Source organism: Bubalus kerabau, chromosome 15 (assembly GCF_029407905.1).
Source record: "Bubalus kerabau isolate K-KA32 ecotype Philippines breed swamp buffalo chromosome 15, PCC_UOA_SB_1v2, whole genome shotgun sequence".
NCBI classification, from domain to species: domain Eukaryota; kingdom Metazoa; phylum Chordata; class Mammalia; order Artiodactyla; family Bovidae; genus Bubalus; species Bubalus kerabau.
In genome coordinates, this window is record NC_073638.1 from 53,064,008 (window position 1) to 53,091,132 (window position 27,125).

The 27,125-nt window shown below is 36.2% G+C and overlaps 1 protein-coding gene across 4 annotated transcripts in view; it reads right to left on the bottom strand.

Annotated features, from left to right (window-relative positions):
- Positions 1 to 27,125, bottom strand: part of FCHSD2 (FCH and double SH3 domains 2) — a 237,908-nt gene that overhangs the window by 62,987 nt on the left and 147,796 nt on the right. For all 4 annotated transcript variants that reach the window (XM_055549012.1, XM_055549014.1, XM_055549015.1 and 1 more), the window contains exon 9: positions 9,437 to 9,559. In XM_055549012.1, the coding sequence (XP_055404987.1) occupies positions 9,437 to 9,559 (123 nt within the window). The remainder of the gene's footprint in view (positions 1 to 9,436; positions 9,560 to 27,125) is intronic.

Consider the following 27,125-nt stretch of genomic DNA (forward strand, 5'->3'; position numbering starts at 1 on the left):
ATAACATGAGGGATCTTAGTTCTTCCATGAGGGATCAAACCCATGCCCCTCATAGTGGAAGTGTGGAATCTTAACCACTGGACCACTAGGGAAGTCTATTTTCATTCAGCATACTTTCCTTGAAGTTCATCCAATTTGTTGCATGTATCAAAAAGGAGTTCACTCCTTTTTATTGCTGAGTAGTACTTCATAGTATGGAAACACCACCATTTATTTTGGTCCTTCACTCACTGAAGGTCATTTAAGGAGCTTCCAGTTTTCAACTATTATGACTAAAAGCTACTCTGAACATTTGTGTGTAAGCTTCTGTGTGAAAATAAATTTTCATTTTTTATAGGATATATGGCCTATTTTTCTCTCTGTAAAAGTGTTACTGAAGTATAACTGACATACATACAATAATCTGTACATATTTAAAGTGTATACTTGATAAATTTTAACTTTCCTATATATCTGTAAAAATCATCACAATCAAGATAACGGACATATCCCTCATTTTCACAAGTTTCTTCATTCCCTTTTTAATCTTTCCCTTTCTGCTTCCTTCAGTCACTCCTTGTAACAACTGAGATCCAGCCTTCAATCTCGTTACTGATGTAACCTTCAGCAACTAGCACAATGACTTCTGTCTAAAGTAGTATTCAATAAACAGCTGTTAAAGAATACCTCCCTATCCACCATTGAGATTAAATAAAACATTACCATTACAGTAGAAATCTATACATCCTCTCCTTATTACATTCCCACCTTACTTCCTAAGGCGTGTTCAACCTTTCTTTTTTTTAATTTTTTTTAAGTTGAGGCATCTCTCCCATTCCCCAATCCAAGGACCCTTTTAAGACATTTTCCCCCTAGTTGCTCTCTTTGATTACATTTTAATATCACAAGTATATGTTATATATTTATGTACTGTGGCCCATTGTAACATATAAGATTCTTTTGGCAAATAACCCCTCAACATCCAGAAGCACTTTTTACTCCTTTGGGGGACTATCTGGCCCTCTGTGAATGCATGCTCCTCTAGATATAACCAGTCTACTAAATTTTACTGTGCTCCTCTTTTTAGATTTCCTTTTAACAGTGTTATTACATATGATGTATCTCAAAATGATACTGTTTTCTTGGATATTTCTGAATGCTATATAAATGTGTGTGTATTCTTTGCAAGTTGCTTTTCTAAAAATTGAAGTATCATTAATTTACAATGTTGTGTTAGTTCCAAGTGCTAAAGCAAAGTGATTTAGCTATACATACCCATACACATTCTTTTTCAGATTCTTCTCCATTATAGGTTACTATACTGAGTACAGTTCCCTGTGCTATACAGTAGGTCCTTGTTTTGCAATTTGCTTTTTGCTCAACATCACATTTGTGAATCTCATCCATATTAATGCATGTGCCTACAGAGCTTTCATTTTTATTGCTATATGGTATTCCATTATTCATCTTACTGGTGGTGGACAGTTATTTCTAGCTTTTTCTAATCTGACAAAGGAAGTTGCTATGAACAGTATCTCAAAGTCTTCTGGTACCCACTCTGGGGCCAGAGTTTCTCTATGTTATATTCTAAGAAGTAGAACTACTGAGTCATAAGCTAAGTGCATCTTTAAATTGACTAGATAATGCCAAATGTGTTGAAATTGGATATATCAATCTGTACCCCTCAGGGCAGTATACAAGCTTCTGTTAATCCATATTCTCATCAACAATCATTCTTCTCAATTTTTGTCAATCTTATAAGTGTAAAATAGAATCTCATAGTGATTTTAATTTCCAGTTCTTTGATTAATAGTAAGTTTAAGCATCTGTACTCGTTTCCTAGGGCTTCCATGACAAAGGATCATAGAGGAGGTGGCTTAAACAAGGTAATTCTGTTTCCTCACAGTTCTGGAGGCTAGAAGCCCAAGATCAATGTGTTGGCAGGGGTGGTTTCTTCTGAGGGCTTCTTTCCTTGGCTTGCAGATGATCGTCTTTTCCTGGTGTCTTTTGTGGACTTTTCTTTGGCCTATTCGCACTCTAACCTTCTATGAACGCCAGTCATATTGGATTAGAGCTCATCTGTATGACCTCATTTTACTTAACCTCTTTAAAGGCCTGATATCCAAGAACAGTCACATTCTGAGGTACCAGAGGTTAGGACTTCCACATATGAATTTTAGGGGATACAACTTAGCCCATAAAAGCATCTTTTTTATATGGTAATAGCTGTTTGTATTTTTTTATTCTGTGGGACATGTGTTATATATAAGTAGTTCATTCCTTTTTATGAACAAATAATATTCCATAGTATGGATAAACTGTATTTTATTTATCTAATCACCAATTGATTGACATTTAGAGTGTTTACAATTATTGGCTATTATCTCCTGGAGAAGGAAATGGCAACCACTCCAGTATTCTTGCCTGGAAAATCCCATGGATGGAGGAGCCTCGTAGGCTATAGTCCATGGGGTCGCTAAGAGTCGGACACAACTGAATGACTTCACTATGAATAACACTGCTATGAACATTTTTGTACAATTTTTTTGTTTAAACATTTGTTTTCAAAAAAAGTGGAAGTATCATATGGTAACTCTGTCTCACTTTTTGAGGAATTACTGAACTGTTTTCCACAGTGGCTACACCATTTTACATTCCTACAACGTACAAGAGTTATAATTTTACCACATCCCTGCCAACATTTACTATTATATGTGTGTTGTTTTAATTATTAAAGCTATTCTACTAGGTAGGAAGTGGTATTTCATTGTGCTTTTGCTTTTCATTTACATTTCTCCAATAACTAATGGAAGAACTGGACAAAAAAGATCTTCACGACCAAGATAGTCACGATGGTGTGATCACTCACCTAGAGCCAGACCTCCTGGAATGTGAAGTCAAGTGGGCCTTAGAAAGCATCACTACAAACAAAGCTAGTGGAGGTGATGGGATTCCAGTTGAGCTATTTCAAATCCTGAAAGATGATGCTGTGAAAGTGCTGCACTCAATATGCCAGCACATTTGGAAAACTCAGCAGTGGCCACAGGACTGGAAAAGGTCAGTTTTCATTCCAATCCCAAAGAAAGACAATGCCAAAGAATGCTCAAACTACCACACAATTGCACTCATATCACACGCTAGTAAAGTAATGCTCAAAATTCTCCAAGCCAGGCTTCAGCAATACGTGAACCCCGAACTTCCAGATGTTCAAGCTGGTTTTAGAAAAGGCAGAGGAACCAGAGATCAAATTGCCAGCATCAGCTGGATCATGGAAAAAGCAAGAGAGTTCCAGAAAAACATCTATTTCTGCTTCATTGACTATGCCAAAGCCTTTGACTGTGTGGATCACAATAAACTGTGGAAAATTCTGAAAGAGATGGGAATACCAGACCACCTGACCTGCTTCTTGAGAAACCTGTATGCAGGTCAGGAAGCAACAGTTAGAACTGGACATGGAACAACAGACTGGTTCCAAATAGGAAAAGGAGTACGTCAAGGCTGTATATGGTCATCCTGCTTATTCAACTTATACGCAGAGTACATCATGAGAAACGCTGGGCTGGAAGAAGCTCAAGCTGGAATCAAGATTGCTGGGAGAAATATCAATAGCCTCAGATATGCAGATGACACCACCCTTATGGCAGAAAGTGAAGAGGAACTCAAAAGCCTCTTGATGAAAGTGAAAGTGGAGAATGAAAAAGTTGGCTTAAAGCTCAACATTCAGAAAACAAAGATCATGGCATCTGGTCCCATCACTTCATGGGAAATAGATGGGGAAACAGTGGAAACAGTGGCTGACTTTATTTTTGGGGGCTCCAAAATCACTGCAGATGGTGACTGCAGTCATGAAATTAAAAGACACTTACTCCTTGGAAGGAAAGTTAGGAGATCCAACCAGTCCATTCTGAAGGAGATCAGCCCTGGGATTTCTTTGGAAGGAATGATGCTAAAGCTGAAACTTGGCCACCTCAGGTGAAGAGTTGACTCATTGGAAAAGACTCTGATGCTGGGAGAGATTGGGGGCAGGAGGAGAAGGGGACGACAGAGAATGAGATGGCTGGATGGCATCACTGACTCAATGGACGTGAGTCTGGGTGAACTCCGGGAGTTGGTGATGGACAGGGAGGCCTGGCGTGCTACGATTCATGGGGTCGCAAAGAGTCGGACACAACTGAGCGACTGAACTGAACTGAACTGAATAACAAATGGTGCTTAGGATCTTATAATGTGTACATTTTCCTTGGAAAAATATCTATTCAAGTCCTTTGCCCATTTTTAAATTGGGTCATTTGTCTTTTATGTGTTGATTTGTAAAAGTTATTTATATATTTTGAATATTAAATTCCTAACAGGCACATGATTTATAAATATTTCTCCCATTCTATGGGCTTTTCCACATTTTCCACAATGTTCTTTGATGCACAAAAACTTGTAATTTGATGCTGCTGCTGCTGCTGCTAAGTCACTTCAGTCGTGTCCGACTCTGTACAACCCCATAGACGGCAGCCCACCAGGCTCCCTGGTCCCTGGGATTCTCCAGGCAAGAACACTGGAGCGGGTTGCCATTTCCTTCTCCAATGCATGAAAGTGAAAAATGAAAGTGAAGTCGCTCAGTCTGTCCGACTCTTAGCGACCTCATGGACTGCAGCCCACCAGTTCAGTTATCTATCGTCTTTTGCTGCTGCGCTTTCATGTTAACTCTAAGAATAAACTGGCAAACCTGCGGTCACAAAGATTTACTTCTGTATTTTCTTCTATAATTTTACAGTTTTAGGTTGTTGGCCTATTTTGAGTTAATTTTTATATATGGAGTGAGGAAGGGGTTTAACTTTATTCTTTTGCATGTGGTTATCCTATTGTTTTATCACCTCTTGTTGAAGAGACTATTCTTTCTCTATCAAATGGCCTTGACAACCTTGTGGAAATCAATTGGCCATAGATGTTTGAGCTTATTTCTGGACTCTCAATTCTTACATGTCTAGCCTTATGCTAGCACCACACTCTTAACTATCATAGCTTTGTAGTAAGTTTTAAAACTGGGATGTGTGAGTCCTCCAATTTTGTTTTTCCTTTTCAATGTTTCAGGATCCCTTGTAGTTCCACATGAATTTGAGGACTGGCTGTTCCACTTCTGCAAAAAAGGTCATTGGAATTTTGAATTGCACTGAATCTCGGAGAAGGCAATGGCACCCCACTCCAGTACTCTTGCCTGGAAAATCCCATGGACGGAGGAGCCTGGTAGGCTGCAGTCCATGGGGTTGTGAAGAGTTGGACACAACTGAAGTGACTTAGCAGCAGCAGCACTGAATCTATAAATTGCTTTGGGGAATACTGAAATATTAGAGATATGAAATCTTCTAATCCATAAACATTTATTATTTCCATTTATTTGGGTCTTCTTTAATTTCAGCAATGTTTTATAATTTTTCAATGTACAAGTCTTTTGTGTTTTGGTTAAATTTATTTCTAGGTATTTATTCTTCAAATACTATTGTAACTAGAATTATTTTCATAATTTTCTTTCAGTTAATTCACTGATGAAGTGTAGAAACATAACAGATTTTTGTGTTTTGATTTTGTATTTACAACTTTTGCTGAGTTCATTTACTAGCTCCAGGACTTTTGTGGATTCTATAGGGTTTTTTAGAGAAGGCAATGGCACCCCACTCCAATACTCTTGCCTGGAAAATCCCATGGATGGAGGAGCCTGGTAGGCTGCAGTCCATGGGGTCGCTAAGAGTCAGGCACGACTGAGCAACTTAACTTTCACTTCTCACTTTGATGCATTGGAGAAGGAAATGGCAATCCACTCCAGTGTTCTTGCCTGGAGAATCCCAGGGACGGGGGAGCCTGGTGGGCTGCCGTCTATGGGGTCGCACAGAGTCGGCCATGACTGAAGTGACTTAGTAGCAGTAGCAGCATAGGGTTTTTTATATATAATCATGTCATGTGCAAATATATACTTTTACTTCTTTCTTTTCATTTTGGTGCCTCCTATTTCTGTTTCTTGCCAAACTGCTCAGATCAGGACGTTCAGCACAATGGTGAATGAGTGAAAGTCACTTAGTCCTGTCCAACTCTTTGCGACCCATGGACTATACAGTCCATGGAATTCTCCAGGCCAGAATACTGGAGTGGGTAGCCTCGCCCTTCTCCAGGGGATCATTCCAACCCAGGGATTGAATCCAGGTCTCCCATACTGCAGGCGGATTCTTTACCAGCTGAGCCACAAGGGAGGCCCATTCATTACAGTGGTGAATAGTAGTGGTGAAAGCGGGCATCCTTGTCTGATCCTATCTTAGATAGGGAAAGCTTTCAGTCTTTCCACACTGAGTATGATATATGATGTAGGTTTTTTAAAAATGCCTTTTACCATGTTCAGGAAGTTTCCTTTTATTCCTAATTTGCTGAGCATTTTTATCATAAGAGAGTACTGAATTTTGTTATATGCTTTTCCTGTGTTTTTGAGGTGATCGTGTGATTTTCCCCTTTATTTTATTAAGTTTATTTTTTTTGGCACATCTTTAAGGTATTAAGAGTGACAATACTAGACAATTTAATTTCTGAAGAAATATAGAATAACCCTGCTATTTTTGAGTTGTTAAAAGAGCTACATTATTAATTGGTAGGAATTTCCTTATACAGACAGAAAGCAAGCATACATAAACAAATTGTAAGGCCAGTAGAACCACCTTTAGAATTACTATACTAGAGAAAATCTCTCTGACAGTATCTGCTTCAGTTACATGCACAAAGCATTTCATAAAATATTAAGAAGAAAAGCAAGCTTTCATAAATAATTAAAATTAAACAGAAGTTCCTAGGGCCAGCTGTTTCCCTTTAGGGAATGAAATGTATAGAGGGCATTATAAAATTTACAATGTGTCTGTGGATTACCCCCAAAATACATGTACAGTTACAATTTAGATCTGTGGAAAAAAAATGAACTTCCTTCAAAGACAAGCTAGTAATGGTGTAGAATAAAAATCAAAAAAATTTTAAACTTCTTTCTGGATTATCAGATCACTAGGTTGCTTTTAGCAGGATAACAAAAGTAGCAGAACAAGCTCTTTGTTAACAGAAAAGCACACGGCATAAAACTTCTAGGTGTGAGCTCTTCTGGTACTAGGAATAAAAGGGCACATCTCCTAGTTACATCATTCTTATTAAATTTTTATTACTACCACTTTCAATCTAAACATAAGAGCATCTTATTTCTTCCTCATCCCTGGGGAGTAAGATACCCATATGAGTGAATGTAGAGGAAAATAAAGGCTTATCTCTTTATGTGTCTAAATCAGTTTATACATTTTTAATTCATTTTCTATGAAAACAATATAAGCTAAAGAGATAATATAGATATTAGTAGAGCATGGAAAACAGTATGTGTGTGTTTTTGACCTCAGGCAAATCACATAAACTTCCTGGGTCTGTTTTTCTTTCTACAGAATGAGCAAGATAATACCAACCTCATGGAGGTTGTATTAAAAACTAGAAAACTGTGAACTGCTATATAAAATAGTAGCACATTTTAAAGACTAAATGCTTATCTGTTTTATAAACTAAAGACAGTATGCTCAAACATTCTTGGAAAAATATTTCAAAAAAAATTTTGTCTAGGGACAATCTCTCTGATAAAATTAGGAATGAAAAATGTCACTCACTTATGTACTCCCTCCATTAAATGGAAACTGGAAAAACTTCTAAATAATTCATGGGTTAATGAGGGGGGGAAATGCAGATGCGATTTTAAAAAGCCCTATGTACGTATCACAGAATGCAATTACAGTAGAAAGAGAAATTTTTTAGGCTCAAGTGGATTTATTTGAAAAGGCTGAAAATAGAGAACCTAATAGAAAAAGAAGCCTAAAAACATTAACTGTAATAAAGTAGAAAGAAATAATGACTATAAAGGTAGTAATTAAGGAGATAGGGAACAATAACACTGAGAAGTAGAACAAGAGTTGGCTTTTGGAAAAGATTAATAAAATAGATTGGCAAGTCCGATCAAAATAAGAGAGAAAGCACAAATAATATTAGAAATAAAAAGGGAGGCGATTACAGAGGCAAACAAGTTTATATGCAAATTTATGCCTTCAAATTTGATAAATGAAATAGACAATTTGTCTAGGAAAGTGAAGTTACCAAAATACACTAAAAAAGATGCAGAAAACCCGAATCGACCAGTACATATAAACAATCTGATTACTAGTTAAAAATCAACTTCTTCATAAAAGGAACAAACCAAGACATTTTTATAGACTTCTACCCCCAACATTCTCTTATGGAAAATGTCAAATGTATACACATTAAAAAGAACTGTGCAGAAACACCTGTAAACCACCACCTAGACTCTTTAATTAACATTTTTTCTACATTTTCTTTCATAACTATCCATCTACCCATCCATTTATCCTCTCTATATGTTCATCCTTTTACTATTGAATCCAAGGGGTAAAAATATAAGAATACAAAAATATGACAAGATTTCAAAGCACCAGGCTAGTGATATTTGTATTTCCACGAGAACTTAGCATTTAAAATTTTTTTCTAACAATAGAATTGGAGCTATGATACACTGAAAATAATAAATACACATGGAGGCAATTCAGAAAAAGAAAAGGGACATAGACTGCGCCCTTTTCTTTCCTGTCTTTGGCCTCTGTCTTGTAATATGGATACCCTGATTCCTTTCCAAACAACTTTCTAAGGTATTGGCCAGTTCCCACTCCTCTGGCCAAAAAAGAGAATTGAACTGGATCTTTTAAAATAATAGTCATAAAATGAATGTATTTTAATAAATGCATTCAGTCAGGAAACATTTACTGTGCACTTCATTTATCAGAAAGAAAATAAGATTAATTAACCACAGGAACAATTTATCTTCCAAAGGATACTTTCTCTACTGCAAAAAATTTTAATCTGTCAGATCCTAAAGAAAAACAATTTGATTTATTTTCTATGTAAACAGTGTGACATGCTAGCAAACTTGAATGAAAAGATAACTATCAAAGAATGACAGCATATAGAAGGCAAGGTTAATTGTTTAAAGCAAGTTAATTATAACATTAATTTGTTTATCAATTATAAAATTTTAATTTTCCTTTTTGTGTCCCTTTATTATTCTTCGTACCGACACATGACTCTGTTGTTTTATGAACTGAGTGCATTCAAAATTAATTTGAGTGGAAAATAAAGTTCTTAAAACTATTCTTTTCAAAAGCAACAGACATGCTAATAATGACTGCTGTCCTGAGACAGCCTGTATCATCACCTCCCTTTTTGACCTTCATCAAGAAGAACGAAACACCTTTCAACTTTGTTAGAAGGAATACTGTTTTCAAAAAATTTGTCCTTTAAAGCATTCTAATGTCATTGGTACATTCATTTTGTTTCTATCTAAAGATATTTTCGATTCTAAATGGATATATCCCATACTTCACTGAAGGTAACTTGCCTTGCTGGAGGTTTCTAATAAAAACTGGAATGTGTTCTGCACAGCTTGGCATGTCTCTAGCTCAGTCCGGCTGAAGGCGATTAAATAATCCTTAAGGTGGTCATACACATTTCCATCAAGAGCCTATAAAAGAGTAAACAAAAGCAAAAAAATTATGAAAAAGCTCTGATATACAATGCTTGCTGTTAAATTCAGTTTAAAATCTATTAATATAAAATAAAAGATATAGGTAGGTTGCTAAGTAAAGAATAAATATAAATCTTGAACAATCACTTGGGAAAACACTGAATTTTTCTAATAAGTAGGAACTCAAAAAAGGTAGAGCCCAATACTGGTAAAGATGTGGGGAAGTATTAAACTTGAGAGACAAAATGCTTGGTTTCTGATATTTGCTCATCTGCTTACTAGCTATGTCAACATCTCTAGTCCGTTTATAAGATTAGGTATGGGAGCTGAATGAAATAATAGATGTAAAGGATCCATATGCAGTGCCTGGAACAGAATGGACATTCTATAAACATTAATTTCCTCCATTTTCCCTCATCCATTATTGGTAGGATTCTAAATTCATATATTCTTACTATACAGCAATCAGAGAAAAACCACAATAGAAATAGTAAAATTTAAAAAAAGAGTCAGAAATTCTGTTTTGGGAAAGAAACAACAATGTAATATCTACAAAGAAATTTAAACATTCTTATTTATTTAAGTATTTAGATCAGGACTCCTTAAAAATTGAAAAAAAGAGAAAATCACTAAACATTTGAGAAATGATTAAGTTATGATATACATAGTGACTAAAATATGCACAGCCACCAAAACAAAAACCGTGGAAACTGTGTAGATGGTAAACAATGTATTGAACAATTTTCAGTTAAAAAGGATACATAGATAAAAAGGATAAATAGAATACATACACATTAGCAACAATGATGGGAAAATATATCAATACATCAATAATAATAAAAATAAAGGTTCTTGCAAATCAACAGAGATTCTTAAAACCAGGGAAAATTCACACATTTAAGTCACCACTGAACTATTTTAAAGTGTGCAATTCATTGACTTTCAGTACACTCACGATGTTGTACAACCATCACTACTACCTAATTCCAGGGCATCTGCATTGCTTCCAAAAGAAATCCCATACCCATTAAGTGGTCACATCCATTCCTACCTTTCTCTCCATCTCTGGCAACCACTAACCTACTTTCTTCTTCTTTTAAGTGGAGGAAAATTGCTACAACACTATAAATGTTGTATTGGTTGCTGTCATACAACCACTCAAACCAGCCACAATTATATACATATACATATACATATACATATACATATACATATACATATACATATATCTCACCTGTCTCTTGGGTCTCCCTCCCCTCCCCCCACCCCACCCCACCCCTCTAGAACACCACAGAGTACCTTGCTGGGCTCCCTGTGTTATACAGCAACTTCTCACCAACTATCTGTTTTATACATGGTAGTGTATATAGATCTATACTACTTTCTCCATTCATCCCACTCTCTCCTTCCCTCACTATGTCCACAAGTCTGTTCTCTGTATCTTCGACTAATCTACTTTCTAACTCAATGAATTTGCCTCTTCTGGACATTTCATATAAATGAAATCACATGATATGTGGTTTTTTGTGCCAGCCTCTGTCATTTAACATATTTTCAAGTTTCATCAGTGAATTAGTACATCATTTTATGGCTTCCCTGATAGCTCAGTTGGTAAGGAATCCACCTGCAGTGCCAGATCCCGGCTCGATTCCTGGGGTCTGGAAGATCCCCTGGAGAAGGGATAGGCTACCCACTCCAGTATTCTCGGGCTTCCCTTGTGGCTCAGCTGGTAAAGAATCCCCCTGCAATGCGGGAGACTTGGGTTCGATCCCTGGGTTGGGAAGATACCCTGGAGAAGAGAAAGGCTACCCACTCTAATATTCTGGCCTGGAGAATTCCATGGACTGTATGGTCCATGGGGTTGCAAAGAGTTGGACATGACTGAACAACTTTCACTTTATGGCTGAAAAATATTACATTTTATGGATATGCCACATTTTGTTTATTTATTCATTAGTTGGTGAATCTTTGGGTTGTTTTCACTTTTTAGCTATTATGAATAATGCTCTGTGGACATCTGTGTACAAGTTTTTGTTTGAACACCTGTTTCCAGTTCTCTTAGGTATATAATTAGTAGTGGAATTGCTGGGTCTCCTGATGGAAATTCTATGTCTAACTATTTAAGGAACAGACAATCTGTTTTCCACAGTGGCTGCACTGTTTTACTTCCCCATCAGCAATATATAAAGGTTCCAGTTTCTCCACAATCTCAACAACATCTGCCATTTTCTGTTTTGTTTTGTTTTTTAATTATTCGAGCTGCCCAAGTGGTATCTCATTGTGGTTTTGATTTTGCATTTTTCTAATGACTAATAGTGTTGAGTGTCTATTCAGGTGCTTACTGGCCATGTGTATATATTCTCTGAAGAAATGTCTGCTACTGCTACTGCTAAGTCACTTCAGTCGTGTCCAGCTCTGTGCGACCCCATAAACGGCAGCCCACCAATACACACTTTTTCAAAACTTTTCATCTTATATTGGAGTATAGCCCATTAACAATGTTGTGATGGTTCCAGGTGGACAGCAAAGCGACTCAACCACACATATACATGTATCCATTCTCCCCTAGACTCCTCTCCCATTCAGGCTGCCACAAAACATTGCAGAGTGCCCTGTGCTATAGGATAGGCTCTTACTGGTTATCCATTTTAAATATATAACAGTTTCCACTCATTTTTTAAATTGGTGTTGTTTGTCTTTTTGTTGTTGAGTTGCAAGAGTTCTTTATATATTTGGGTACTATTTATATATTTGGGCTTCCCAGGTGGCACTAGTGGTAAAGAACCTGCTTGTCAATGCAGGAGAAGTAAGAGACACGGGTTTGATCCCTGGGTGGGGAAAATCTCCTGGAGGAAGTCATGGCAACCCACTCCAGTATTCTTGCCTGGAAAATCCCATGGACAGAGGAGCCTGGTGGGCTACTGTCCATAGGGTTGCTAAGAGTTGAACATGACTAAAATGACTTAGCACATATTTATATATTTGGATACATATATATTACTAGATGGACTTCCCCGATGGCTCAGAGGGTAAAGAATCCATCTGTAACGCAGGAGACACAGGAGGCACAGGTTTGATCCCTGGGTCAGGAAGATTTCCTGGAGAAGGAAATGGCAACCCACTCCAGTATTCTTGCCTGAAATATTCCATGTACAGAGGAGCCTAGAGGGCTACAGTCCGAAGAGTTGCAAAGAGTCAGACAAAACTGAGCGACTAAGTACATCTTACTAGATATATGATTTTCAAATATATTCTCCCACTTTGTGGGGTACCCTTTCACTCTATCAATAGTGTCCTTTGATGTACAAAAGTTTTAAATTTTGTTGTGGCCTAATTTAACTATTTTTTTCGCTTGTGTTTTGGTGCTATATCTAAGAATTCTCAATGGAGGTTTTATAGTAAGGAAAAATATTTTTTTCTTACTTTGGTTATTTAATTAAACATTCACTATAAAACTGACTCAAACCACAAATTGTGTCCTCAAAGCAGTAATAAAACTGCAAATTTCATTGTGCTTAAACCACTAGATGGCACCAGCAAGCACTATAAATATAGACAGTGCAAATTCCTTAAGATTTCTTTCCATGAGGTTATGTAACATCCCCAGAGAGACTGCTGGTGTTAAGTCTGAATAACAATTCTTACCTTACGACTACTTTTCATGAACTTGTTAAAAAATGAACATACAGCTGATATGAGGTTTTTGCTTTAGAAATGCTCTTGGTAGATAGTCATAACCTTGTGTTTGCAGGAAACCACTGGAGCGTTTTATTTAACATAGCAAATGGGAATACAGGCACCATGCACTGCCACCCCCATAGTTTCTGAGTAGATTGGGGGTGGGGCCTGAGAATTTGTATTTTCTAACAACTTGCTGCTGGTGGTCTGGGGACCATACTTTGACAACCACTGGACTAAATGAAGAGTCATTTTAGCTGATTAGGTTGAATATTTACATAGACTTAGATCCTGGTGACCCTGTGACTCCAGCACAGTGACTGGAGGTAGAAATCCATCGTGAATGGGGTCAATAGCACCAATATATCAAGTAGCCAGATGAGCAACTGAGAACCATGCTCTACTTCAGAGGTATAAAGGCAGCATGGGAAAGAACTTGAGTTCTGAAAATAAGCTGGATATGGGTTAGAATCTCAGAACTTTTATTTCATTATTTTGATGGTTCTCTCGTCTATAAATAGGGAACGTGGGAATACCACATACTCCACGGGACACTGTAAAGATCAACTAATGTAAGGGAATGGCACAGTGTTAGTCACCTTTTTTGCTTTGCTTAAAAATCACCAATACAATATTGTAAAGTAATTAGCCTCCAATTAAAATAAATAAATTCAAATTTTAAAAAAATGTCAAAAAAAGTCTTCAATGGACTGGTTACATATTGATAATCATTAAAGCTGAGTAATGAATACATGGGGGTCATTATATTACTATTTTTACTTTGGTGTATATGGGAAATTTTCCATAAAAAAAGAAAATCTGAACATCAGACTAGAAAGAAAAAGTGGTGCTACCCCCCAAAATTTTAAGCTCCCACTATACATTTTGAAAAAATTCTTTAGCTGGTATCTAAGATCCTTTATAATCTAGTCCCAAATTACCTCTCATCAGTATCATCTCTCATCACTGTTGTCTGTACTGTAATCATATCCCAACCACAACAAGTCATTCTGGAAAATGACATTTACTATCACGTTTCCAATTAAGTTATTCTCTTAGCCTGCAATGTCATTCCCCTTTTCTCACCTACTCAAATAGTAATAATGATGGCTAACAGGCAATTAATATTTATTAATGGCTTACTAATATTGCAAATGCTTTACAAAACTGATTTAACCAGTTCCTCCTTAGTGTTTCTATAATTTGTATATTGCATGGGTATTACTGCAAGTCATGGATTAAGTCTTTTTCAGGCACAGAGCCTGGCAGATAGCAGATGCTCAAAGACATTTATAGAATAAATGAAAGAATGCTTTACTCTACAGAGTTTAATATAGCAACAAAAATGCCCTGAATTAGCCAGCTTATAGGCACTCTGCGTGTGTGTGTCTCTGTGTGTATGTGTGTGCACGTGTGGACGCACACACGTGCACCCATGTGCACCCACACAGAGTTGCTCACTTGTGTTCAACTCTTTGCAACCCCTATGGACTATAGCATGCCAGGCTCCTCTGTCCATGGAATTTTTTGGCAAGAATACTGGAGTGGTTTGCCATTTCCTACTCCAGGGGATCTTCCCAACCCAGGGGTTGAACCTGAGTCTCTCACGTCTCCTGCATTAGCACGCGAACTCTTTACCATTGTGCTACCTCAGAAGCCCATAGGCAAGCTATTCTCACTGTATTCCAGTTAAGAGAAAAACGTACCATTAATCATGTACCAAACACAGTAAAGGCATCTCTTGGCTTCAGCAATTCAAACGAGGCTTAACGAATTTACATTAGGTAGGAGGTGGGTCAAGTGATTGGAAGTCTCTTCTACCAGACAGAGATTAATTTTAAAATATTTCTTTCATCATATCATCATGTTCACCAGAACATGATGAGAATATTAAGAATTCTGGGAACCCAACCAGAACTCCCCAAATTTTATAGGGTTACAGAATTTATTAACTTACCCACGTACCAATTTTTCTGGTTGATAAGGATAAGATAGCTGGAGGCCTTCTGGCCTAGGTGTATTATTGCTCGTGTTCATAAAGTTAATGCAGGAGGTACAAAACTTAAGAAATGGTTAGAATTCAAAGCAAAAGAAGTGGATGATTACCCTATGACTGGCTCTACCCCTGCCTCAAGTTAACTACAGTTGTTTGAACCAGTGATGGTGCTGAGAGATGAAGTTCAAAGCAATTCTGGGTAGTACTGTCTCAACCTGGTTTGTGTTTAGTAGGTAGATTGCATATATGGACTTGAATAAAAATCCAATAATTAAAAAGAATTAGTTCTTTAAAACAATTAAATTACTGGGAAAAAAAGGAGAGAGCTTGAAAATGCTTTATAAAAACTCTTCCATCACAGTACTTATCCTTATCACACCGAGTACTTTATCGCTATCTATCACAGTACTTAGTAACTATATCATTTGGATTATTGCTGCAATCTCCTATTGCTCGGCATACAGTTGTCCCTCCCACCAACTCATTTGCACACTGCAGATAGGAGGATGCTTCTAAATTGCCTACTGGAAGGGCTGATATAAGCTACAATTACCATCTATCACCCTTTAGTAAGGAGTCTCTTAACTGCAGATAACAAAGATTCAACTCAAAGTAACTTGCACAAAATGGGAGTTTGTTGGCTCAGGTAAACAAATCACAAGGACAAGATGATGCTTGCTCAGGAACTACCCAATTCAAGGACAGTCTCTGCCTCTCTCCTCTGCTCCTCACTCCCAGCTTTACTCTGCCAAGTTTCTCATCACTGCTTTTCCCTGTGAGTTGGTCTGAGTCTCCTAGTGGAAAGAATAGGCCATTTTCAACTTATCTTTCACCTTCCATCCCAGAGATCACCTAATTTAGGTCAAGTGCCAAAATCTGCCCAATAACCCTGAGGAAGGGGCAGGGGTGTGATGCTCTCTCTTGCATACCAGCTTGGCCTGTAAGTTTACCCCTGTGGTCAAGAGAATAGGATTTGAGGGAGAGAAGGGATGCAGAGTCATATATGTTTTATGTCTTGGGATTCCACATAAAAAATGCCACTACTAAAAAGGTTTGGAACTACTGCATTAGACAAAGTTTTGTGAAATTAATTTCTTTTCCAGCTTATACAAATTTTTACCAGTGTTACATAACATCATTAGGCTTACCTTTCTGATATGGGACTTGAGTGTGGGCTCATTTTTCTTTTTTTTTTTTAGCATGTGAATTCTGACTGGCATATTATTTGTTTAACAGATACATATTAAATACTACCAGTATGTCAAACTCTGAACTCAGCACAGAAGACACAGTGGTAAACAGACAAGATCCCTCCCTTCACGGAACTTAACAAACCAAAAGGAAAGACAAATAGGCATTGTAAGTGCCTATTTTATGCTAAGATTTTATGCTATCATTAGGAGTTATGAAGCAAAAAGACAAGAGGGCTGTCCAGAATAGATAATGATTAAGTAAAAATCTTAATAAGCAAGAGTTAGCAAAACCAAGGAGGAGAGGGACAGATAGACGTCAAGAAAGAGGAAAAGCCTTTGTGAAAACCTAGAGGCAAGGGAGGAATATTGGAAGAACTAAAAGATGTACACTGTTGGGATAACAGGGAAGAGAAATGGGGAGAATAAGTGAAGAACCAAGAGGTAAGCCCTGTCCAGATCATGCAGTCAGAAGATTTTTTGCTTTGCTTGTACTTTAGTTTAAATGCAATGAGTCGTTAATGAACACAGTCTAGCAGTCAAGTAAAATACGTGGTTTGGAAGCATTCTCCTAGCTGCACTGTAGAAATGGGTTGGCAAGATACAGGGCAATAGGAGATTGCTGCAATAACCCAGAGGAAACAGGATGTCTGGAAGGTAGTAGATAAGTAAGAAATGAAATCAACAAGATTTAGTGATTAATTAGATGTTGAAAGAAAGGCAGAGAGGAAAGTAAACCTTTACTTCCAAGTGTCTGATCTAGGCAGGTGAGTGGATATCATACATTGCGCTAAGAACACAAGAAGAAGCGCAGTTGGAGAAGAGAATGGTTTAGCTCAAGAGACAGTATGATATATAAGTGTGAAGCTCAGAGAAGGGAAATAGTGTCTGGTTAAAATTTAAGTCTGTAAATTACATGCTACATGTTATTTTTTCATCAGAGTAAAGCTGACCCAATTAAGATAAAGTAAATGCCTGATTATATCTACTTCACTCTCAAAATAAATCTTCAGTGCCTCCCCTCTCTTATAATTGGGGCCTGCTTTTGCAGCTTCCACTCTTGTCACCCTTGATTCATACAGATCACTAGGTGCAAGTGATAATAATTCAACAGCTTGCCTTACTATTTCTGCTTCTTTTCAATTAAACAGATCCAAAAGCTTGAAATAGACAATTTTTATTTCAAAGCCGAATCAGATACAACCCAAAAGCTACATGTATTTCTTATAAATTTAAAGTAAGGTAAAAACTTTTAAAGCTTACAATAAAAGTGTCACAACTATAAGTTTGACAAGGACATGCATGATAAAGATGCATCTGAGCCCTGTCTAGCATTTACATGAGCAAGGCACAAGAATGTTCTCTAAGTACACTTGTTTGTTCAATTTCAAACCAGTAGATGTGCACAAACTTCTATTCCTATAGAGATCTGCATGCACAGCCATAAATTTCATATTCAATGATACATTAGAATTCATATATATCCTCGGAAATGGCAGGATAAGCATTCTTTCAAGGTTTATACAAATATGAGTTAATCTGGCAGTATGAGATTCTCAGTGGTCTCCACCATGCAAAAATTTGGTAGGAAACTCACTCAAATGTAACTTTTAAGCACAAATTTTGTTTCTGACTACTTGGTACCAATTGCTATGGGAAGAAGTCTGTAATATCTAAATTGAGAAACCATGGGGCTTTTGTTTTAATCATTTTAATAGTCTGAAAAAGCTGAAAGGCTTCTGAATGCCTTTGAACATCCATATTCTTTTCAGATTCCTTATATATTACTTATATTATATATATATATGTATATATATGTTCCTTACATATTACAGTACTCCTTTATATATTACTTTTGCTTTCTTTATTCATTTGATCAACTTGATCTCTAAAATCAGTTGAGTTTGGAACACAAACTCACAGTAGTAAATACTCAAAATAGTAAAGGAAAATTGGGATATCCTAAAGACAAATTCAGAGGCTTAGAATTATAGGGTGTTCCACTACACATTTATTTTATAGGAAAGTATAAATTCCTGGAACTTGTTTGAAGAGGGAAATTAATTAGGAGTTAGGAGAAAGAAAATGTGTCATTTTTCTAAGCATTTGATGCAATTTCCCCTAACGTAAGAACTTTAAACAGTGGCCTCCTTATATAGATCCAGGAAGGGCAGAGATTTTGTAGTAACAGAGCTATGCTGAAATTTCTTGAGTTTCCTTAATGAAGCCTAGAAAAAACAAACTCTTCTTTTTCTGAGAGCAATGGGCATTCTAAATAGTCTTTGGTAAAAGTCAAGAATATAAATATCAAGATGATGATAAATAAGAGCTGTCTTAAAATTAAATCATGAAATTCTAGTCCTCCTTTACTGATGCAAAACAACAATGACTGCCTGCCTGCATTTGTGTATCTTTCTGAGAAGACTTTAAGCTGCACTTAACTAGGATGCAAAGAGAAAGTAGATTTTTACAAATTTAAAGAGATCAAAGCAAGTCCTGGGTTAAATTTGCATCACTGTAAATATATTTAATATATGGTTGAGTTTGTCAATTGATATAAAGTAAAATTAGAAACACGTCACCTAAATTTTTACTTGGTTATTTTATTTAAAAGCACTGAGTTACTTCAGGTTCTATGAAAGAGGAAAACAAAGCTTCTATCTGTGAATTACAAAGCCAGGAAAGGAAAATTTAATACTGCTTTTCTGTAAAGTCTGTATCATCCTCTTTGAGTTACTTAGAAGCATGTGTCATCTAGTTGTGAATGTGCTAAAACCATCTCAATATTTGGGTTGCAACCTCAAAGCAGCATGGTCCAATAGAAAGCCTTGAACCACATACACCTGCATTCAAATCTCAGACCTACCACTTAACTAGCAACGACACTTTGGGGAAACACTGACCCCAATTTAAATTCCTGATCTGATAAGAGACTAGAGAGTATGGTACTTACAAAAGACGGTTATTAAAATAATAAAGCTTAAATATTTCTATATTCTACCCAAGAATTTCACCTATTTCCCATAGAGGACCTATAATAAAGGATTTTGATGAAAGATTTGGTTTTGAGTCTTGATTCTATTATGTACTTAAGCTGTATAACCTCTCTAAGCCTCAGTTTCCTCATCTATAGAGAGATAAGAATAGTATCTCCTCATGAGGTCTGTAAAATAGTATACTGTTTTAAGTACCTTGTTTCTTTTACTAGATCTTTTTAAGATTTTTGTAGTGGTTGCCTGAGGATTACAGTTAACACTTTAACGTAAGCAAACTGGTTTGGATTAATGCAAACTTAATTTCAACAGGATACAAAAACTATGCCCCTTTATAGCTCTACTCTCCGTCTTCTGTGCTATAATTATCATAGAGATATATCTTCATACAGTATAAGCCCATCAAAACTTTATAATGTTTGCCTTAGGCACTATAATTTATTTATTTTTTTAAAAATATAAATTTATTTATTTTAATTGGAGGTTAATTACTTTACACTATATTTTAAATCAGACTTAAATTATCTACTCCTTTTGCAGACTGGATCATCTCAACTGTCTGATCTTTAAGTTTATGGATTTTTTCTTTTGTTGGTTCAGCTTTACTGCCAAATCCTTCTCTGTGTTTTAGTTTCAGTTACTGCACTTTTCAACTTCAGAAATTTCTACTTGGTTTCCTTTTATAATTTCTGTCTCTTTGTTGATATTCTCTTTGGTAAAACATTGTTCTCATACTTTCTTTTATTTCTTTGGACGTGGTTTCATTTAGCTCTTTAATCATATTTATGATCTTCATTCATAAGTAGGTGATTTAATAGAATCTTTGTCTAGTAAGTTCTAGTATGGGCTTCCTTGAGGTCAGTTTCTATTGGCCCCTTTTTGTTTCTGTGAATGGGTTATATCGTCTTGTTTCTTTATATGTCTGGTTTTTGGTTAAGAATAGGACATTTAAATATAATGTGGCAATTCTGTCCTGCACTAAGTTGCTTCAGTTGTGTCTGACTCTTTGTGACCCTGTGGGCTGTAGCCTGCCAGTCTCCTCTGTCCATGGGATTCTCCAGGGAAAGATACTTGAGTGGGTTGCCGTGCCCTTCTCCAGGGGGTCTTCCTGACCCAGGGATTGAACCTGTATCTCTTATGTCTCCTGCACTGGCAGGCAGGTTCTTTCCCACTAGTGCCACCTGGGAAGCCCAGAAATCAGATTCCCCTCTCCCTAGGATTTGTTGTTGCTGCTGCTATTTGTTTATTTAGTGATCATGTTTTATCTCTGTGCTCCGGGGAATCTCAGAACTTTGTAAGGAACTTCATGCACTCCACAAATACTTGATTTAAAAGCTTTAATGTATATCATTTCAACTGTCTTTTAAATATCCATGAATTTTAGTCCCTCAGACATTCATTATTTTCCATCTCACCCTTCTGCTAAACGATCTTCATTTTTAATAAACACAGCAGAATTACCAATCAAGTAAAATTATGTGACAAAGGTGAGTAAATTAAAGCAGCATACTTCAAGGGACTCACACCAAGACTATACTGGCCTGAGTATATACTTTAGGAAATCTCTTTTGCCCCATCCCAGTCTCAAATCTATTTTGTCACTCACATATATACTTGGAGGCAAAAATAATTAGAGTAGCTTTCCTTATAATGGAAGCTGGGGATATAATCACATAATTTTTGCCGTCCACAGATTATCTGTGAGAATTTACATTTTTTGCTTTCATTTTAATAAATCATTTTAAAGGATATAATTTAACCCAGGATTATACAGATGATCATCTTTTATTGGAGTACTGCCATGTGATTTCTGTGCCAATGCTTTTGTTTACAAACAGTGGGCCTAGCAGTTTTACTCCAGTGGTCCTAGGTTAATGAGAATAGATTCTGAACTTAAAATGATGGTAAATTGAAAATGTCAATGACATACTTGAAACACAGTGAAGATAAAATGACATCAGTGGATGCTATACTAACAAAGCAAACAGGGTGGTGAGAGAACAGTCACTATAGGCATAAGGTAGTACAGGCACTGAGAACTCAGCCCTGAAGAGAATATCATAACTTACATTTCGAGGAGCAATTTAGGGTCAATGGATCATTATCAGCTATTATATTTAATTAATTGTCAATTTGAATTTCACTGATTTTATAGATTTGCTTGTGATTAAATAACTGTTTTGGTTTTATACTTGTATAAAAGCCAAAAGCATACATTTTTAACCTAGGCTTTTTTATACATATTTATATAACAATGTAATCAAAATAATCTAAGAGCCTGCCTACAGGAATTTTTGCCCATGAAAAACAGGTTCCTAAATTATTCAAAGGTAAAAAGTTTCATCACTCTTTCAGTTTTTACTCCACCACAGGGCATGCCTCCTGCTTAGTTAAATAGCAGACTGTTGTTTACCAACTGTACCACTCCCATACTAAAATGGGGCTCTTCCTCAGCTGTGGTCCTGATGACCAACAGGAAGTGATGATATGGGCATAGTTTCATAGCTGGAAGCAAGAAGATGTGAAGGGACAAAAGACTGAAGGAGGACACAGGAAGGAGAAAGTCTATTAACATGACTGAAACTCAGATCTTTAGGTACGTAAACCAGAACAATGTCATAAATTTTCTATGACGTAAACCATAAATGTCAGTAAATAGGACTGTTGAAAATAGAATTTTTGGCATTCCAACTTAGAATGGAATCTAGAATTTTCCCACATTCATCTTTTGATTGTGTTATTTAAATATCATCTTTTGAGTGCACTTTTGAGACTGAGGTATTGAAACGCCAAAAGTATTTAGGATGAAGAATATAAAGCCTTAGTTTTAATTCAGGAAGCATTATTCCAGATACAGGCAATCTGAAAGTTTCTCAAACTGAAATTTCAGGGAAGAGTTAATACACATTTCTTGGATATACAGAACCATTAATGGAAAGGAAATAGATTGGTGCTCTTCTGAACTACAACAAGTGGTTGTACTGAATGGGGTCTGATCTTTTATAGCTCAAAGATAGCCTCTGACAGGAACAATCTTAGATATATGGTACATTAACATATGATAGCTACATTTCTTCGGAGAAGGCAATGGCACCCCACTCCAGTACTCTTGCCTGGAAAATCCCATGGATGGAGGAGCCTGGTAGGCTGCAGTCCGTGGGGTCGCTAAGAGTCGGACACGACTGAGCAACTTCACTTTCACTTTTCACTTTCCTGAATTGGAGAAGGAAATGGCAACCCACTCCAGTGTTCTTGCCTGGAGAATCCCAGGGACGGGGGAGCCTGGTGGGCTGGCGTCTATGGGGTCACACAGAGTTGGACACGACTGAAGTGACTTAGCATAGCATAGCTACATTTCTTTGCACCCGAATTTTCTATTAATTTGTACTATGATACAAGGACTTAATTCTATAGCAAAGGGGAACTCTGCTCAATATTATGTTATATTATGCTATATATATTTATTTATATATATATAAATGCTATATATATGCTATATATATATATGCTAACATTATATTATGTTAATATTAAATGGGGAAAGAATTTTTAAAAGGATATATGTATATGTATAACTGAATCACTTTGCTGTACACCTGAAACTAACACAATATGGTTAATCAACTATACTCCAATAAAAAAAAGTTAAAAAATAATTATTCAACAGTTCAGTTCAAAAAGTATTTCTTGAGGTTCTACACTGTGCCAAGAATGATGCTAAGGGTTGAGTCTGTGTTTATCTGTGTGTATTTGAGTACATAACCATGAAGAATTTGGCCAAGTATTAGAGACAAGCATGTAATAGTATGATTTAATTATACAGGGTTCTAGTAGAGAGGCACTGGAACAAATGTGGAGGTTTAAGGAAGATTTTCTGGAGGAAATGATGCCTGAGCACATGTGAAAACCTTAAGAATTACATTGGTCACATTTTAAATTTTAAAAAGTGGCTCAATTCTTAGCAACTGATTTAGTATTTATCAATGCTTACCTAAGACTAACATTATTTTGATTATTTTTGTTTTCCTAATAAATCAATTCAGTAGGTTTTAAAATGGTTTTTAAGTTGTACTCTAAAGCTGATTTAAGATTACAAATGTTTTCTAAAAAATACAGTAAGGATAAGAAGCATAGACATTTTGGTCTTTACATTTAATAAAAGCGGGCTCTGAGTTAAACATGTAAAGCAAAATGTTTTCATATTTTAATAGAGTAGTCAAGTATAAGGGGGGTTGCAGTGGGAGGCATATCGTTACTCAGTGTATCAAAGCTTTCAAGTATAGAGTCCATGGAAAATAATTTGGCTTTTCTTATTATAAACATTCACATGTCCATACTGAAGTCAGTTCCAGCAACAAGCTCTGCTGTGCTCAGCAGTAATCGAACACAGAAAAAGCATTAGCTCAGGACATTCAAAAAAGAAGGAAGGAAGGTCAAGAAAGACAGGATCCATTTTTCAGTAAGAACAATGATTCCGCTTCTAAAAGTTACAACTAAGCATTTTTGTACCCACTAAGTAAGACTGCAGGTGTAACAGACTGTGCCTTAAATATTTTTTTAAGTAATGGTTTAAAATTATCAGACAAAAATTAAGTTTCTGTTTTTTATTCCAAAGTTCCATGCAGGGTACCTATAACAGATTTCTTTAAAGAGATACAGAGGTTCATTCTGATTTTAAATGCTGCCTATTTGGTAAAAACATTCCAGTTTTTCTCTGTTAGATTTTGATCTCTTAGAGAAAACTATCTGGTTTACAGGAAATCTATGAAGATGGTGAGTGAATCTTCCTGTAATCAAGAAGTAAAATTCAGGGAGCTTCTTCAACAACATCTGACTGCTTTTTCAGTCTCCTCTGGCAAGAGCCATTAGAGTTTTATGCAACAGTGCTAATAGCCTCTGTGTAGAAGGTGCAATCAAAGCCAAACTAAAAAGGCATTTATGATTATGCTTAGCTCTAATTTCATAGAAGCAGAACAAATAAATTTTAGCCCTAAGTGGGAATCAGCTTCCTTAGCCTTTTAAACTCATAACTACCAATAGCCTGAAGACTGAAAGTGTTACAACATTTAAATAGAATGAGGCTTTGTGTGTATGTGTGTGTGTGTTCATTCTAGGCTTATCACAAAAGCACCACACTTTTAATACCTAAAGGCCTTTTAAAAAGCAAGTTAGTATTTTATTTGATATGAATGGGTTTGATCAGACACATGCAAGTCTACAAAATGCAGTTTCCAAATATTAGTTTAATATCAAGGAAAATAATGTATGTAATGAGGTTAGTATCAATATAACGAGTGGAAAATAATAAGTAGTCAATGCATAAGACTATTTTGATATTTTTATTCTCCTTTAAGGGGCCAGAGGTCATCTGGATCTTGTTAAATGTTGTATCTCCAACAAAAGGCACACAGAAGGCACTGAGTAAATATCTGTTAAATTATCAATGAATGAATGCCCTGCAATGAAAATGTGAGCTAACCGTACTATATCTTCCATATCTAAAGTAGTATGTAAGAGAATATAAGTACTTAATAAAAATATGTTGGATGTCAGTTTGTTTGGTATAAAATATGAACTCCAACTCTGTTAATGTATCATCACTATCTTTAGCATTAACTATCTTATCCATTTAATGATCCATTCTTTTCTTCAACTTTTAACTGTTCTGAAGAGTTGTTTACATAGCACAAAATAAAAACGTGCAATTTACCAGTAGTAAAAAATTAAAATAATATTAAATTAAGAGTATTACATTCATCCAAACTGTTGCTCTTATAGGTATATTTATTTAATTTTAAAACACAGCTTTGATAACATCAGGAATAGGTACTTTTGCACACTGTTTTTCAGGGTATAAATTGATATAATCTTTGTGGAAGGTAATGAGTCTATACGGAAAATATTAACAAAGCTTTGTTTTTGACCAGGGAACACATTTCTTAAAGGCTGTCTCAAGGAAGTTATCAAAGAGGTATACAAAAATTAGTATTAAAAAATCGTCACTACAGATTTATATAAACGGACAAAGTGAAGTGAAGTCGCTCAGTCGTGTCTGACTGTTTGCGACCCCATGGACTCTAGCCTACCAGGCTCCTCCATCCATGGGATTCTCCAGGCAAGAGTACTGGAGTGGGGTGCCATTTCCCTCTCCAGGGGATCTTCCCGACCCAGGGATCGAACCCGGGTCTCCTGAATTCCAGGTAGATGCTTTAACCTCTGAGCCACCAGGGAAGCCCAAAAAGGAAGATGAAACGGACAAAAAGGGACATGAAAATCTACGGCATGTTAATATAATAAAATACTATGCAGTCATTAAAATCACATTTTCAAGTAATATTTAAAGGCAAGAATATTTCAAAATGCATTTTATATGATAAAAGTACTTGTGAAAACAAAATGATACCAATTTTGAAGCATGTATATACAATATATTCATAGAAAAAATTAGAAGGTATCAGGATAATGCTCCCCTCATAGAACGAGTCAGGAAGTTCTCCCTCTGCTTTTTTGGAAGAATTTGTTAATTCTTCAAATATGTGGGAGAATTCACCTATGAAGCCATCTGGTACTACATTTTTCTATAGTGGAATTTTTTTACTACCATTCAATCACTTTACTTATTATAAAATCGTTTACATTTTTCTATTTCTTCTTCAGTTAGTTTTGAGTTTGTGTTTTTAGGAATTTGTCCATTTTGTCTAGGTTATTTATTGGTATCTGTTTATAGTATTCTCTTGTAATCCTGATTTCTGTAATACTGGTAATAATATCACACTTTCATTCCTGATTTTAGTAATTTAAATCTTTTTTTTTGGGGGGGGGGGTGGGACGAGGGGAGGTATCAGTGTAGTGGATTGAATGGTGGCCCATAAAAGATATATCCATGTCTTGTGACTTCCCTGGAGCTTCGGTGGGTAGGAATCTATCTTTTCACTGTCAAGGGTGGTGGTTCAATCCCTGGTTGGGCAACTAAAATCCTCTAAGCCCTGTGCAGTCAAAAAAAAAAAAAAAAGAAAAGATATATCCATGTCTTAACTCCTCAAACCTATGAAACTGATCTTATTTGGAAAAAGGGGCTTTACATGTGTAATTAAGACTCTCATCCTTTCTTTTATAAGAGACAGTAGAAAAAGAGACAGGGGAAAAAGTAAGATGAAAACAGAAGCAGAGTGATGCCAGTCTACATGCCAAGGGACTGCTAGGGATTACCAGCAACCACAAGAAACTTGCGGAGGTATGGAATGGATTCTCTTCCCTCAGAACCTCCACAAAGAACCAATCCTGTTGACAGCTTGATTTTAGACTTCTGGCTTCCAGAGTTGTGACAGAAATAAATTTTTGTTGCTCTAAGCCATCATATTTGTGATAATTTGTTATGGCAGCCATAGGAGAGAAATATAGTCAGTCTATCTAAAGTCTGTCAATTTTGTTGACCTTTTCAGAGAACCAACTTCTGGTTTTGCTGATTCTATTGTTTTTCTATTTCTTACCTCATTTATCTCTGCTCTAATGTTTATTATTTCCTTCCTTCTCCTGGCTTTGGTTTAGTTTCCTCTCATTTTTCTAGTTCCTAAGATGGAAGGTTAGGTTAGTGATTTGAGATTTTTCTTCTTTTTTAATGTATGTGTTTACACCTATTACACTTCCCTGATAGCTCAGTTGGTAAAGAATCCACCTACAATGCAGGAGACCCCAGTTCGATTCCT